Source organism: Cibotium barometz, chromosome 26, assembly GCF_041138505.1.
Source record: "Cibotium barometz isolate CiBa-2024 chromosome 26, ASM4113850v1, whole genome shotgun sequence".
In the NCBI taxonomy this organism is placed as follows: Eukaryota; Viridiplantae; Streptophyta; class Polypodiopsida; order Cyatheales; family Cibotiaceae; genus Cibotium; species Cibotium barometz.
The window spans coordinates 52,184,278-52,201,363 of NC_141071.1; the positions used below are offsets into that span (position 1 = coordinate 52,184,278).

At 44.5% G+C, this 17,086-nt stretch overlaps 1 protein-coding gene across 1 annotated transcript in view; it reads left to right on the forward strand.

Annotated features, from left to right (window-relative positions):
• The first annotated feature begins 2,108 nt into the window (after nucleotides 1–2,108).
• LOC147624073 (protein ESMERALDA 1-like) overlaps nucleotides 2,109–17,086 on the forward strand; it is a 37,403-nt gene continuing 22,425 nt past the window's right edge. The window contains exon 1 of the mRNA XM_086820733.1: nucleotides 2,109–2,824. Within this exon, the coding sequence (XP_086676859.1) occupies nucleotides 2,342–2,824 (483 nt within the window). The 5' untranslated portion in view covers nucleotides 2,109–2,341. The remainder of the gene's footprint in view (nucleotides 2,825–17,086) is intronic.

Consider the following 17,086-nt stretch of genomic DNA (forward strand, 5'->3'; position numbering starts at 1 on the left):
CCTTAGCTTACACAAGTTCTTGGGCCTTGCTCAAAACATAAGAAAGTGAAACAACATGTTCTAAGAGTACAAAGCCCTTGGGACATGTTCAAACACATATATGTAAAATTGTACTTGGAAATAAAGCACATGCACATGTAACTCTTCTTATTGGAATCTTCTATGTGTGTTTTAGATCCCATCAAAGAAATATTTTGTAAAGCATGAGTATAGATGTAGAGAAAGGAAAGTGTTTGTGAAGGCCAAATTCCACACCGAAGATGCGTGGGAGTATAGAATGCTTCATTGCTTAAAATTATTAAAGAAAGTTTTGTTAAGGAGATTTGTACATAAAGTGCTTCTTGGAGTCCTAAAAGTAAAGGGTGGGTCATCTTTAAGCATAAGGTAAGGTTGTGGTGATGCTGTTTTTCTTTGTGGGAAAATTATCGGTAAGGTAATTGTGATGCTATTCTTTTTAGGATCAAAGGTTAAAGTCATCAAGATGCCATTTTGTGATAGGGGGAAGCCATATTTAAGTGTGAAATTGACGGATTCTTTGGGATGACGTAGCAAGATGGACCTTTTTTTGGTTGGATCGAACAGCTTAGATGGTATCCTTATCAACTCTACCATAAAGTAATGGTAGAGGGTCTACTTACTAAATGAACCCAACCTATTGCCCAATCTATAGTCCTAAGGCAACAACTTTGTTGGCATGATGATAATTAATAATCCTATGAAATCACTAGCTTGTTTGATGCTAGAGGTAGAGGTTACATATGTTTTCTCTACATATTTCATTTTTAAAATATATTTTTTTTGGGTGTGCTCAAACATGCACATCTACAATGAGATGCACAACTTGTATTAGATGCTTAAAGTTGTGAGATCTAGCAAGTTGACAACACCATTGTTGCATGTAAAAGTTTTTGAAGACATGAAATCTTGCATCAATAAGGTAGTGTCTACTTTTAGATTTCCTATTTGAAGTTATAAAAAGATGCATACATGCCACTTCTAAGTTGATTCCATTAAAGAATAAATTAGGCATGTCATATGCAGCTCAATGGTCTTGCAAATTTATCACCCAACCATGCTACCCAATGAGCACCCACCCATTATTTTTTAATAATGGGTGGGGTGATGGCTGCTATGCTATTGTGAACCCTCACTTGTGGATGCTAGAGATGCCATCGTTTGGAATGGAGACAATCGAAGGGAAAGGATGGAAAGGGTTATTAAGGAATGTATAGTCTTCCAAGAGTCAAGTTTTTTTATAGCAAATCTTTAGCTTCAATAGAGATGGCTCGTAGGATGTTACTTGAAAATACACGAAGGAATATCAATGATTAGTTATCTTTTATTGTTTCAATTATTGGCTTGTGTGGGAGTCTTAACCACATTTTACTATGTCATAGGACAACATGGCACAATTAGTGGGGCCATATTGCTAGCTCATCCCCCTTTGGTATAGTTTAGACAAGTTTATTGTTGGAATATTGCGGGATGCTTCATCTCCTCATTAAGTGGTTATATTCCGATCCTCTACTCGCTCTAGTTTGTACAACTCTCTTATTGAGGCATAGCCATGTTTGAGTGGTCGAGTGCTCTTGGCGATCGATGTGGTCAATGATGGCTTTGTAAAGGTTTGATTTAGCCACTAGATGGGTCACATACATTATTGGACTGATGTTACACACTTGACACATGTTCAGAACCAGAGGTCTCTTGGAAAATTTCCAATGCCCAAACGACTAGTATTGTTCTCTACAAAAGCATGCAACACTAGCAAGTTGCATAGACTCCTCCCTTGTCAAATACGCGTGACTTGTCTCATAGGCATAGTCCACACTCCCACTCATAGCTTCTCTTCCTCTACCTACTTGCAATGCCTCAAGGTCTTGTAATTTTGTGAGGTCTTGGAGGGTGAATGGGGCTCCGAGGCCAAATACTGTTTACATATATAATATATAATATGTATATATATATATATGGAGGCAATAGATCAAGCTGGTGGATTTAGACACGTGTCAAGAGCTGGAAAGGTGGTAAAGCAAACTTTTGGTTAGTGATTTTAAGTGGAGGGATACATTTCCCGGTTAAAAAATACAAAAAGGTCCAAGAAAAGAGGTCCCCGTGTCAGGGAGTGATTTTCGAGGCAGCAACCTGGAATTTTCTGTTGCTGTTGCAAGCGTGGATCCGCCATCGCCTCGGCTCGGCAAGCTTTTCATCAAAGCGCCTGCTCATTCTGCAACTGTCTTCGTATTCGTCAGAAGCAAGCACAGAGCGATAGAAAGAGAGAGAGGAGAGGAGAGAGAGAGGGGGGCGAATTAGCAGCGGCGATGGCGGAGGAGGTGCTGCGATGAAAAAGCAGCAGCAGCAGACGCAGGAGCTTCTTCTTCCTATGCGTGCGTATGTTAGGTCTCCATCCGGGCAGCACCTCAGCGTCCCCTCCCCTCCCTCTTCTCCCCGCATTTCGTCTCCACGGCTGCGCTATGGGCGGTCGAAGAGTGGCCGCATGCAGGGGCAGGGGCAGCCACAACCGCCGCCTTTGCAGCCCCAGCAGAAACCACAGGGAGGGGCTGGCGGCCCCACCTTTCTTCATCTTCCCCGAACTTTCCTGCAGCGCTTCGCGTGCCTCGTGCTCTCGCTCCTCCTGAGGCGTCATGGAGTCTTCCTTCTTGCCCCTCTCTTCTACATCTCCGGAATGCTCCTTTACATGGGCACCATCCCCCTCGACGTCCCTGCACTCCCCCAGAGTTCACCGCCAGGATCGATTTACCGCAGCCCCGAGGTCTTCCATCGTCTCTGGCCCGAGATGCAAAATGCCAACAGCTCTTTCGAGGTCAGTGATTCTGCTAAGTCTTCCTCTCCCCCCTCCTTCTTCTCCTCCAAGGAAACCATACCACTTACTTAAGTTTGCCCGCTAGCATCAGAGAGGCTGTGGAAAAGATGAGTATCATGGAAGTCTTTTTAGGGAAAAGTATCATGTGTAAGTCTTGCATCCCCCTCCCACCAGAAGGACGAGAATTATACAAAGTCAAACCAAGTGGTTATGCTAGTCCCACCAATCTGCATACAACTTACAACAACAAGGGAAGTAATGCCACTTGGTTCAGTCCCTACCACACTCTTGTCATACCAGGGACATATAGGTAGGCCTATTGTGCAGCACCACCACTCTACCGGATCCCATTGCTCGTGAGCCAGGGAGTGGTTCTCACCAGGTTATATTTTTAGCTAGTGACAAGATAGCCCACACTGACCATCTGGATTGGGGCATATAGATTCTCAGGTGTCCTTTTGTGTGGAGACAAATCCACCCAACACGGGATGCTCTTTGTGTAGGCTGAAAACTTGCATGGGAGTGTGGGCCTCCTTATGCTCTTTGTGCAAATGAGGCCAGGAGTGGAGTAGGAAAGTTGAATGTGTTCTGTTTCAAGGTGCAAGTGCCTCTGCAAGATGGAGGCCCTGAGATTTGCTGATTTGGCTTGGACGGTCTTCTACTGCTGAATTACGGGCTGAGGGCTGGACATCTAGAGGGGATGGTGTTACTTCAATGGGGAATCTGGTTGGCCCATCCAGCACATGTGGACCTTAGTTACCTAAATTGAATATAACCATTGATGAGCATCTCAATGCTTCCTCAATAAAGAATTTCTTAGTTCAATAGCACTTGCAATTCAGCCAATTTTAATGAATTGTATGATGATGAATTAGCCGATTCATTATCATAAAAAATGATTTACAAATTGTTGACATTGTAGTTCATTTTTTCACTCATCATATTTATCGAAGTAATTCATACTTTCACTTCTGCTTCTAGAGATATCTCATAATAAATCGTATCGTAGACTAATGTTCAATTTCCTAAGGAGTGCTTTCTTATTTTACAAGCATTGAGGGCTAGAATACTTCTTTGACAAGAATCTCAACCTGAGGGATCAGAGAGCGTGCATTGAGGCTTTTTGCAAAGGAAGTTACAACCAATGCAGTATCGGCAAAGATGAGTATCATGGAAGTCTTTTTAGGGAAAAGTATCATGTTAAGTCTTGCATCCCCCTCCCACCAAAAGATGAGAATTATACAAAGTCAAACCAAGTGGTTATGCTAGTCCTACCAATCTGCAAACAACTTGCAACAAGGGAAGTAATGCCACATGGTTCAGTCCCTGCCACACACTCGTCATACCACGGACATAGGTAGGCCTTTTGTGTGGAGACAGATCCACCCAACACGGGGTGCTCTTTTCCTAGGCTGAAAAATGTTGCATGGGAGAAAATGGCCACCCTTTGTGTTGGCCTCCTTGTGCTCTTTGTGCAAATGAGGCCAATACTGGAGTAGGAAAGTTGAATGTGTTGCAACTCTGCCCTCTGGCAGCACACATTTGCGCCCAGTTCTGCTCAGCACCCCGATCTTGCAGCAGCACTGCATTCGCAGCCCTCTACATCTTCACGGAGTGCCACCGTTGTTCTCCACGCGAGCCTTCGTCTCATCGACCGAGCCTTTTACTTCGACTTCGTCTTTGCTTCTTCGCCGGTCTACTACTCGGTGTGACTTCACATCAGAGGGCCTCTTGTACTGGATTACATGCAGCAGTATACATACTTTCATTCACCATTTTCATGCTGTGTTGATTTGCCTTGATCTCTTGCACATCTGGTCCTTTGGCCCTTTTTCCTTCACATGGTATTAGAGCTATCGTGAACAAAGGGATTGAAGACCTCGAGAGTTGATAGGCCTGAAGAAGCTGGTGATTTGGGGCTGGCATCTTTGGCTCTGCACCTGTAGAAGCCTCTCTCGATGTCGGTGTAGCTCAAGGAGGAAAAGGTCTAGGCATCTTTGATCAGGATACTCCATCACCAGGCTAAGTGGGCCAAAACCCTCTCTGAACAAGGAGTGCTATCTCCCTATGATCTCAGAATATACAGGGCATCTACATATGTAATGCTCCTTTGACTCTACCTCTCTGTGGCATAATCTGCATACTCTGTCCTCTCTAGGCCCTGCCTCAATCTCCAGAGTGAGAGGAAACTCTTATCTGACCAATAGTCACCCTCATAGCATGAGACATGTGAACATCCATGTGGCTTGGTTGTCTGACAAGTCCATCCTCTGTGAATCTAAGGAAATGATCTTTGTAGTACTGCATCTTGGTGGGAAGGAGACCTGACCAAGTCTCCCTGGTGTGCATCTGGATCAAATCTTGTCTCAGAACTCTTTTCCTCTCCTCTTGGAAGAGTGTAAAGTATGGGGAGTCATCATCATACTGGAAGGGCGGCTGAGAACCACTCATCTACTGCAACATACCATGATGGGTGAAACCGGCCTCTGGTAGTAACCAAAGTGCGGTAGACTAGTAGTCACCTAAACCAATTGTAGTCCAGCAGATAAAACAAAAATATGGGAGCTAGAGTGCTCCAACATGAAAAGAAGAAGGACACCTATTGGCCCCAAAGCTTGGCGCCCCTTTTGGTATTTCGTTATTCAAATTCAATGGAAAAGTTTAAATGAGTACAACATGGCCATTCATGGCTAAGTGGCTTGTATGTCTGCATGCCCAATCTGCCGATCCTTTGGACCTCTTAGCATAGAGGTTACACACAGCTTCGTGTCCCAAAAATACCACAATGTTATCTCCTCTAATTTGCTAAGACAGTGCATCCATGAGGCCTTGAATATGCATCTAACTGGCCCATGCACATAGCCATGAACCAGTACATAAACTCTTCCAAATCAGTCCACAAACTTGCCCTGTTTCCACCCTCCGAACTGCCAAACCCTTCCTCTCACAAAGGGCCAGAGAAACGACTCCGAAACAGTCACGAGCCAGTGAAAAGAGTCTTAGTTTGGCACTTCCTGCAGTCCCACCTGCTCACAAAGAGAGAGAAACTTACAGTCCTTGTGTCACTTTTCACAAGAGAGTGGAGGCGTGAGGAAAGCCCTGTTCTGTCCTGCCCTCTTGTCTTGCAGCCGCCTGCAGTCCAGCACCTGATTCAACGTGAGAGAGAAAACTTGTGGGTAAACCTGCTGTCCAGCCCTGCACTCCCTCCTACAGTCCACGCCTTTGTGTCCAGCTCTGCCTGTATGGACAGCAGCGCAGCCAGCCAGCTTCTTGCCAAAAGCAAAGGGGAAAGAGAGATTCAATAGGCGCCTGTGTGTACTGTTGCGCAGCAGCCAGACAACCTCCTTCCAAAAGCCACGAGAGAAAGAGGTTCAGTCTGCGCCTGTGCTTTCTGTAGCGCAGCAGCCAGCCAGTCTTCTCCCCCCAAAAAGCATGCGTGTGTGTGATATTCAGGCAGTGTATAATCCAGCACAGCCCGCCAGCATCTCCTTCCAAAAAACAAGAGAGAGAGAAAGAGGAAGCGTGCTAGCCCCACTCTCCAAGAGAAGTGTAGGCCCCCAAATTAGCCTAGGGGCCACAATGCTTAACAAAAGTTTTTATAAAGGTTATAAACCTTTAAACTTTTGTTCCTTTTTGTCCCCTCCACACATGGGTTTATAAACCTTAGTTCCCTTTTTGTCCCCAAGTATGAACCTTAAACACCATGCTCACACTTATGCTGCACAAATTCACAGGGTCATGAGATACCACCCTCTTGAAAAATGGCAAGCGTCCTCGATTGCATTTTGGTGATACAGCAAGACATCCAAAGCGGAACCACACTGATAACGAAGGCTGCCCAATACAGTAAGATATCAGCCATGTGATCAACTAAAAGTGAAAAGTACAATATGGCAAGATCAGTGTCCCAATCTCTCTAAGCCATGCATATGTAACAACATTCACTGCTCAGTGCTAGTACACATATATCATAGAAGTCCCATAAGCAGATGTACTGTCAACTGTCAGTACCTTCGGGTGAGACAAAAGTTGCACCAAGCGACCTCTAGATGACATTTGAGCCTGTCTGTATCGGCGGAGGTGCTACCTCCCTCTTGAGCATTAGGCAATGCTCCAGACCTATGCTCTGCTAAACCTGAATGAGCCGTAGCAAGAGTTGGCTCCAACTCAAAGGCATCAAGATAAAGCTATAATACGTGAGGTGAATCTGCTAAGTCACCTTCCTCCATCCACTTCGCATCCATCGGTGAATAGTTCTTGAACTTCACAAGATAGTGACGGGAAACTTTACCTCGTACCTTTCTTTCCTTATGTGCCAGTATCTGCCCGAGAATAAGAATCTCATCAAGTTCCTCCACTTCTGGCTGAGCCTCATCTGATACATCCTCAGGCACATCCCCACGGAAAGGTCTAAGTAGACTCACATGAAATGCATTGTGAATCCTCCAGTGATCTGGTAGCTTCAACCGATAGGCCACCTCACCGATCTTTTCCAATACCTAAAAAGGTCCATAATAGCGCATGCTCAACTTAGGGAATAAGCGCTCTCAAATCGCAAAAGAACCTAGTCACCCAATGCAAACTCTAATGCACGACTGTGACGGTTTGCTACCTTCTTTTGCTTTTGTTGAGTTTTTTGGAGTGCTAACTTAACTCTCCTATAAGCTTCATCCGTGTTCTCCACATACTGGTCAGCCTGAAAGATCTTATCCTTTGTGTGCAAAATGGGTGGTACCTTCTTCCCTCCTTCCACAATCTCAAAAGGTGCCTTGACCGTCGAGGTATGGATAGTGTTGTTATAAGCGAACTCCACCAAAGGAAGCTACTTTTCCCATTGTTGCTTGTGCTCTGACACATCGCACTTGAGAAGATCTAACACTGTGGAATTAGTCTCTTCCGACTGCCCATTTGTCTGTGGATGAAACGATGATGAAAACTTGAGTTGTACCCATGTTGTCAAACAACGCTCTCCAAAATAAACTCGTCATCCGTGGATCACGGTCACTAATGATAGACGAAGGCATGCCATGATACTTGAAGATGTTCGCCATGAACAACTTCACCATGTGATCAACTTTGATCTTCTTACGCATGGGAATGAAATGAGCTTGCTTACTGAACTTGCATATGATAGTCCAAATGCCATCATTTCCCGTTTGTGTCCTCGGAAGATCAAATATAAAATCCATGGCAATGCTCTCCCATGGTCTATCTGGAATAGGTAAAGGCTGAAGTAACCCTGGTGTCTTCTAATGGTCAAACTTCACCTTTTGACATACGATGCATTGCCTAACAAAAGCATCAACATCTCTTCTCAAGGTCGGCCAATAAAAGAAAGCCTCAATTGCCTTTACCGTGGCGTCAATGCCCCTATGACCTGCATACGGTGGAGCATGACTTTCAATCATAACCTTGAGCCATAACTGCCTGGTAACACACAGTCTACCATGCATCAACAAGAAGCCATCCCTGAGAGTACAATGATCGTGCCGCTGATCCTCAAACATCTGGTCATAGACCCTACCAAAATCCCCATCCTGGGCATACTACTCTTTTATCTCATCAAGCTCATGATGATAAGCAAGTGAAACTGTTGAGACCTGTGGCTTGCGTGACAAAGCATCTGCCACAACATTCTTTTTGCCTTCCACATGTACAATCTGAAAGTGGAACATAGACAAAAAGTTGGCCATCTCATATGCTTCTCAGAAAGTTTAGTTTGCGTGAGGAAATAATGCAAGTTCCTCATCACCACTTCCAGCAGCATCGGATGAGTCCTATACTGTAGCTGGATCTTCTTCTTCATGCTTTGAGAGGAAGGCTGGCCTACTTCGTCGTGTTATTGGTGTGAATTGGATTTTCAAAGTCAAGTTTCATGCAGATGGTACTTTGGACAAGTACAAAGCCCGCCTTATTGCTCGAGGATATGCTCAGAACGCAGGTGAAGACTTTGATGAGACATTTGCTCCTACAGCCAGGTATACCACCATCGGGATTGTTTTGGCTATGGCTACACACTTCAGATCGCCCGTGTTCCAGATGGATGTCAAATCCGCTTTTTTGAATGGAGATTTAGAGGAGGAAGTTTATGTTGAGCAGCCTCTTGGTTTTGTGATTTAGGGACAAGACACCCATGTGTATCTTCTGCAGAAGGCTCTTTATGGTCTCAATCAGGTACCCCATGCCTGGTATCAGAAGATTGAGGCCTTCTTGTTATCTCTTGGCTTTGAGAGGACATACGCTGACAGCAATCTCTATGTGCTTCTTTCTGATTGTGTCATGGTTTTGTATGTTGATGACCTCATTCTTTCTGGCTCAGATACTGGGTTGGTCACACAGGTTCAGTCCAAGCTCTCAGAGACATTTGAGATGACTGATCTTGGCCTTCTACATTATTTTCTTGGGTTGGAGGTTTGGCAGAAAGATGACTGTATCTTCATTTCTCAGCAGAAGTATGTGAAGAAGTTGCTCACTTTATGGGTTGTCAGATTGTACACCTCTCTCTTGTCCCATGGATCCCAATGCCAAGTCATTCAAGGAGGATGATACACCCTTGGTGGATTCCACAGTACCGGCAGATTGTTGGCTCATTGCTTGACCTTGAAACACCCGTCCAGACATCTCCTATGCTATTAGTGTCCTCAGCCAGTTCTCATCAGCCGCTCGAAGGTCTCATTGGCAGGCAGCTTTGAGAGTTCTTCGTTATCTTCGAGGCTTTTCAGATTATGGCATCACCTACTCTTGTGGTGCTGATTTGGTTGGCTTCACAGATTCTGATTGGGCAGGTTGTATTGATACTCGGAGGTCTAGGTCTGGATATTGCTTCATGCTTGGTTCTAGATTGGTTTCTTGGAAGTCTCAAAAGCAGAGGACTGTTTTTGCTTCTTCCACCGAGGTTGAGTATAAATCCTACCTTCTCTCCTCCATTGAGGCACTTTGGATTCATCAAATTCTGGAGCATTTGTGTTGTGCCGACACTTTCCGGTTACTATTTTCTCGGATTCCCAGAGTGCTATTGCTCTAGCACAAAATCCTGTGATCGGGGACGATCCAAGCATATTGAAGTGCATTATCATTTTGAACGCGACTGGATCGAGTTGGGACTTTTCGATTGGCCTACTATTCTACCAAGGACAATGTGGTTGATCTCTTCACCAAACCACTTCCGAGAGCTACTAGGAGGTGTTACTTCAGTGTGCTGGTAGTGGACCGCTCCTTTGGGGCTGAAGAGGAGGTGTTGGATTATATCATCTCTAGCTGGTCTACATCACCATTTTCATGCTTGTATTGGCCATTTATGAGGCCCTGCATCGGCATATCTTAGCAGATATTATTCAGCGTTTTTCTACCATTTTTAAGGTATTTTTCAGCATTTATATAGCATTTTATGCTACTGTGTTGCTGTCAGCCTGCTCTACAGTTGGCCGACCAGCATATGGGGAGTATATAAGGGTTGACCCCCCTTTCCCCTAGTTCATCTCATTCTTTTGCATCTAGTTGAGGTCATTAGCAGCTGCTTCTGCTTCTTACCATTGTACAGCACCTACGGGCTTCCCTCGTGATCAGTTTTCAGCAGTAAACATCAGTTTCCAGCAGTAAACATCAGTTTCCAGCATTTACAGGTCTTGTACTTGGGCCTACATCTGTGTTTTCTATTTGCTTCACTTTCTTTCAGACCTTTCACCTTCACCTTGGCTGTAGCACTCCCCTTGGCTGTCCTGGCCCTTGGAATACTTCAACCCCTTGTGCGTGGTAAGATGAATGACCGAATTCTATGCTTGGCTATTTATAATGCCTCTATTTATAATGCCTCTAGGTGCTGGTTGGCTGGCAAAAATAGGCAGTTGGCCTGTTTTATATTCTCCACGACCTCAAGATTGGCTCTTTTTAATAGGCGTCTGTTCACACCTCTTGCTTTCCTCCTTGTATGACCTGTCTAGGCCGTGCACAGGCTGGGTTGGCTGCTGGGCAGCCATTGTGCCCTGGCTGCCTGCCTAGGCTGGCCTCAATGTCTGGTCAGCTGGCTGGCCAAGCCCACATGGGCTGGCCGACAGGCTGCCAGGCCCTTTCCTTGGGATGGCCGACTAAGGATGTAACTTGGTTGAACACAATGCTAATCAATACACTTGAATACACAGATTTGATGGACACTTGCTCAAATACAAGAAGTAAATTGCTGAATTGATAAGAGACACAATGAGCCGGAACGGCCGACCCCTCCCTCAAATAAAGTATATTGATTTTAGGAGAATCAAGTACATAGTGTCATGGGCATTTCTGACCAGATTTCCATACCAATGCATATGAATACAGAAATTACAGCAATAAAGAGAGCTGTTTTGCTGAATTTTAGTAATTGGGAGTGTGTAGGAGAGTGATTAGCATCCGGAAACACTCTTGGAAGCTTGAGAAACACCTTAGCTAGCTTGGAAATGGAGTTGGGAAGGAGAAAGTGCAGAAAATGCAGCCCAACAGCCCTCATGAAGGAGGCGTCCATCTCTAGAGAGAGGAGGAGAAGTGAGGTGGTGAGTTGTCCAGTGTAGGTGGCAGGCAGGTGCTTTGTGGAGCAAGCTATAGTGGACACATGGCTGGTTACTCCCTTTGTACGAAGGGGATAAGGTCTGGGTGGTGGACATTGGGTTATGTCCACCTCGGGACATCAGCGTGTGTGAACACCGGGCTGGTCATAATTTATAAGTGAGTTTTGGTTGCCCAAAACTTAATGAAGTGTGTACACGCTCACTTATATATTAGTGCTATCTCCTAAGGCCAAGTTTATGACCAATACTTACCACCTGTCACATGCCACATAACCATGTTAGCAGATAGTTTCACACACACGGTTCGCGAGCGGACGTCCCCTTACCCGGAACTACACATTGGTCAAGCAAGCATGCGAACAGCATGCAATTTCAATTGCAAGCAAGCACATATAGATGCGATGCAATGCAGCATTGGTATGGACAATCCCCGTTCATGAGACTATACCAAAATAGACGTGCTCCAGGCAAGTATACGAGGTACCAGACCCAATGGAACACCAATCCACCAAGCATTTCCGGGCATGTACACGAAGGCACAAGTCCCAACGGAAAGCCAAGTCCACAATATCACATGAGTGGTATCAATCCCTGGCATAAACAACTGCCAAGGACACCAGTCCAATCTACATACATGATAAGAAAGCACGGGTGGTACCAATTGGGTGGCCAAATGGTGACATTCTCTCCGGCTTCTAAACAATTATCCGCAATTGAAAAGCATCCAAATATGTTTGAAGCACATGCGGGCAATCTTTGAAGAACTCTTCATCTACCCATTTAGCATCAATGGGAAGATAGTTCTTAAACTTCACAAGGTAACGCCTCACAACTTTGCCTACAGCAAGCTTGCATTCCTTGTGATAACACAATTTTCTCTGGCTGCAAGATCTCCTCAAGCTCATTAACTTCTGGTGGAACCTCAATGACCGTTTCACTGGGCTCCAGCCCTACATACTTGCGAAGGAGACTCACATGCTAAGCATTGTTTATGTGCCAATGACTAGGTAAAGCCAATCTGAAAGCCACTTCATTGATCTTCTCGATCACTCGAAAAGGCCCATAGTACCTGGTTGCAAGCTTAGGATATGCACCCTCTTTGCAAGTCTTGCTTTCTCAAATTTCAGCAATACCCAATCATTCTCTTTAACATCCAATTGCCTTCTATGCTTGTCGGCAGCCTTTTTATGCTTGTCTTGTGACCTTGCAATGGTTGTCCGCACTTGAGTAAAAGCAATATCCAAGTCTCTTACATACTCATCAGCTCTGAAAATATCTCATCCTTTGTGGGAAGCATGGGTGGCAAAACTACACGGCTGAATTTGCAGCCTCACTTTGCCCATCCGTTTGAGGGTGATAAGCTGATGAGACGTCCAATTTGGTGTCCATATTATCAAATAAGGCCCGCCAAAAGAGACTTGTAGTTGTGGGATCTCTATCCCCCACAATGGACTTCGGCATTCCATGATGCTTGAACACTTGTGCAAGATATATTTTAACCATATACTCAGCTTTGGTCTTTTTGACCGGCAAGAAATGAGCTTGCTTGCTAAACCTGTCCACAATTGTCCAAATTGCATCATTATCCTGTTGGGTGCGTGGCAAGTCCATAATGAAATCCATTGTAATACTTTCCCATGGCTGCGTGGGAATAGGCAATGGCTGAAGCAAACCTGGTGCCTTTTGCCGATCAAATTTTACCTTTTGACAGGTGATACATGCACGTACATGTGCTTCTAAGTCCTTCCGCATACCTTGCCAAAAGAAATACCGCTCAATCATGTGCGTAGTAGGCATTATGCCTCTATGACCAGCATATGGAGGAGCATGGCACTCATCCAAAAACTTTTGCCTCATGTCAGACACCACACATAGGCAATTATCTTTCATGAGATAATCCTCTTTGATCACATATGAGGGATGTGCATGACTAGCCATCAAATCAGCCCTGTATGATACAAATCACGCATGGTAGACAAGTCTCCATGAGAGGCAACCAAGATAGCTGCTGCATACGGCTTTTGTGACAATCCATCGGCCACTACATTCTTCTTTCCTGGGGTGTGCAAGATTTGAAAATGAAACATAGAGAGGAAATTGGCCATCCTCGTATGCTTCTCTGACAACTTAGTTTGGGTAAGAAAATACCTCAAACTCTGGTGATCTGTCTTCACAGTGAAATCAGTCCCAAGAAGGTAATGTTTCCATATGGTAAGTGCATGAATTACAGCCAAGAGCTCTTTCTCATAAATGCCAAGAGATAGCTCTCCGTCATGCAATCTACGGCTCTCATAAGCCACGGCATGTCCCTCTTGATTAAGGACAGCTCCTATGCAATTTCTAGATACATCACATTCCACACTAAAAGGCTTTTGCAAATCCGGAATGATCAACACTAAACCATGAGTAGTTGCATCTTTCAATTGGAGGAATGCATCCCTCTCCACATTAGTCTATTTGAACACGGCCTTCTTCTTTGTCAAATCATGCAAAGGAGAAGCAATCCATGCAAAGTGCCGAATGAACCTGTGGTAGTAAGAGCATAATCCAAGAAAATTACGGATCTCATGCACCGAACTCAATTCGGGCCGATTCCGAATTGCATCAATCTTTGCAGGATCCATCCACACTCCATCTTTGGACACAATATGTCCAAGATAATGTATCTCTGACAAGAAGAACTCACTCTTCTTTGCATTTATGAAGAGTTTATGCTTACGGAGTTCTTCAAAAACAATGGCCAAATGAGCTTTATGCTTTTCTTCGGTCTTCGAGAAAACTAGGATGTCATCAAAGAAGACACCTATAAATTTCCTGTACCCACGGAATATGCGATCCATCATTCTATTGAATGTAGCCGCGGCATTTGTAAGACCAAAAGGCATAACAAGATACTCATAAAGCCCAAATGTTGTCCTGAAAGTAGTTTTGTGTACATCCTTAGGCACTACACGCACTTGATGATATCCACTCTTGAGATCAATTTGACTAAAGCATACCGATCCATCCAACTTGTCAAGGATGTCGTCTATGCGTGGAATCGGAAACCGATTCGTGATGGTAAGCTTATTCAAAGATCTGTAATCCACACACATTCGAAAGGATCCATCCTTCTTTTGAACCAAGAGGACGGGTGAACAATATGGGGAAGAGCTTGGCTAAACCAAACCCTTCTCAAGAAGCTCATTCACCTGCTTCATGATCTCCTCTTTTTGGGATGCACTTACACGATAGGGTGGTCTATTAGGTGGTGAGCTACTCGGCACAAGATCAATGCGATGATCTTCCGGTTGTATGGGTGGCAACTCATTTGGTAACTCATCAGCAAAACAATCATTGTGCTCTTGCAAAAATTTCAGCCTATCATTACTAAGAGTGTTTACATGTACATTATTTTCCTCAACATGATCTCGTACAAAAATCAAGTACGCAAAAACACTCTTTTTCATTACTTTCTTAATTTGTACATGAGATACAAGGGGAATGGTATCACCCTCTTCACCACCAGCATCAATTACATGCTCTTGGCCTTTATGCATGAAGGTGATCCTGTTGGTCTTGTAAGCCTTGCGCGGATCAATACGTGTATGCCAAGGCTTTCCACGCAATACATCGTAGCCATTCAAAGGCACCACAAGAAAATCCTCATGATCCATATAGCCTTGAATGTGTATGTGCAACTTGTCAAAAATAGGCATGACCTACACTTCTCTATCAACAAAGGTAGTCCCTGCTTCAATTTGAGGACCCATGTCCTCCACTTCAATACCCAAAGTAGCTGCCATCTGTGTGGATATGAAATTTTCAGATGCACAATCATCAAACATGAACAAAGTGGACTGATCCTTGAGGTGTCCCCAAGCTTTACATACAACCCTGTCTTTGCTATCATGTGAAGTCTTGCCTTGCACATTCGGAACCATATGTACATTAGGCTTTGATGTATTTGCATTATCACGCTTCTTCTTGTTTGGACATGCCTTTGCAATATGCTCGGTGCTACCACAAGTAAAGCATTTCCCCTCACTCATATATTGCTTTTTCTGCTCCGAAGTGAGACCATAGTCGCTCAATTTGAAGGGATGCTTCTTGGCCTTGGACCATTTTTATCTTGGTTTTGGTCCTTCTGAGGTGGCTGTCCATTATTTTGCAGGTTTTGGACAGCCCTGTCTTTGCCTGGAAATGAGGGTTTAGCCTTATTGGATCGACTCAATTTGAGTTCCAATTGCTCGGTGGCGGTGGCGGCTCTGTGATTAGTTGGTGTAAGGTATGACCAGGATACATTTGTAGTCCCGCTTTGTACATGGGTTGCAATCCCGATTAAAACCTTCTCTTCCTTTCCGCCTCGGTGACATGCATAAATGGAGACACCTCCAAAAGCACTTTCCAAAACTTTCGTACATGCTACATTTACCGATTCCTCCCCATTTTGCTTCACCCAATCCCACTTCATTGTTATCTCATTCAATGCATTGGGAGGCAAGAATTGAGTATAGAACCTCTCCTTGAACTCTTCCCATGATCTAACAAGATTCGGTGAGAGCTTCTTCGTGAGCCACCAATGGGCAGCAGTGCCTTTCATGAACATGCTTACATGCCGGATCATGGATTTCTGAGTGAAATCCTCATCATTGAAAGCAATATCAAACTGGGCAATAAAAGCAAGTGTCTTTGATGCATCATATTTCCCATGATATGTCTTCATAGATTTGTCTCCGGCTTTGAAGTCACGAGACTTTGATGCATGTGCGTGCATCTCAACATGTTTGTCCATTGGGACAGTCCCTGTGATTGGCATTATTTTAGGACCAAAAGGTGATGCATAAGGCATAGATACATGTGTCCTGTAAGCATGAGGTATGGCTGGCCCCTCAACATGCATTGATACATTTTCAGCCATAGCTTCTCCCTCACGAGCACACTCGAAGGCATGAGTGGCATGAGAGATACGCGGAATACTTGCACCAATAGAAAATTGCAGCCCATGTTGCATGTGTTGTGCATGCAAATTTTCAGCTGGCAATGGCATTTGACATACATTTTGACCACTGCCATAAACATTGTATCCTTCACGGGCTACATAAGGTATTCTTGCATGGCGTGAAGTCAATGATTGTTCCTCTCCCATAGCATGGAGATTCATCCTCTTAGACAAGTTCTTGTTTGGGTACTTGTGGGGATTCCAAGACATGTGGGATGGTTGCCTTTTCTGCATAGGCATCCTCGGTACAAGCCAAGTATGCACGTGCTGCATCCCTCGGTTGCATGTGCAACTCTTGAGCAATCATTGCCATTGCATGATCCATATAAGATTCAGCTTTCTTGGCCTTCAAACGGTCATGTACCAATGGATCCTCGCAGCGGTAGAGATTCAATTCTTCTTGTTGTGCATGGAGAAGAGTCTGCATACGAGTAAGTTCAGCCCTCAAGACTATGGACTCTTCTTCCTGCATCTTCTCTTTGCCACGGGACGGCTGTCCCACATATTCATGTTCCCTATTGTGCACCACATGAGTTTGCTCATCCTGTAAAGCATTGGAAGCATGCATTTCATTGTCCTTGCCTCTTGTGTTAGCATCTCCAACATTCATTATATGGCTGTCCATAATGTTCTAAGTGTAGAGATAGCTAGTGTTCATGGTGATCGTCTCTTATGATAGAAGTGATAGAGAATCGAGTGCTCTGATACCAATGTAACTTTGGTTGAACACAATGCTAATCA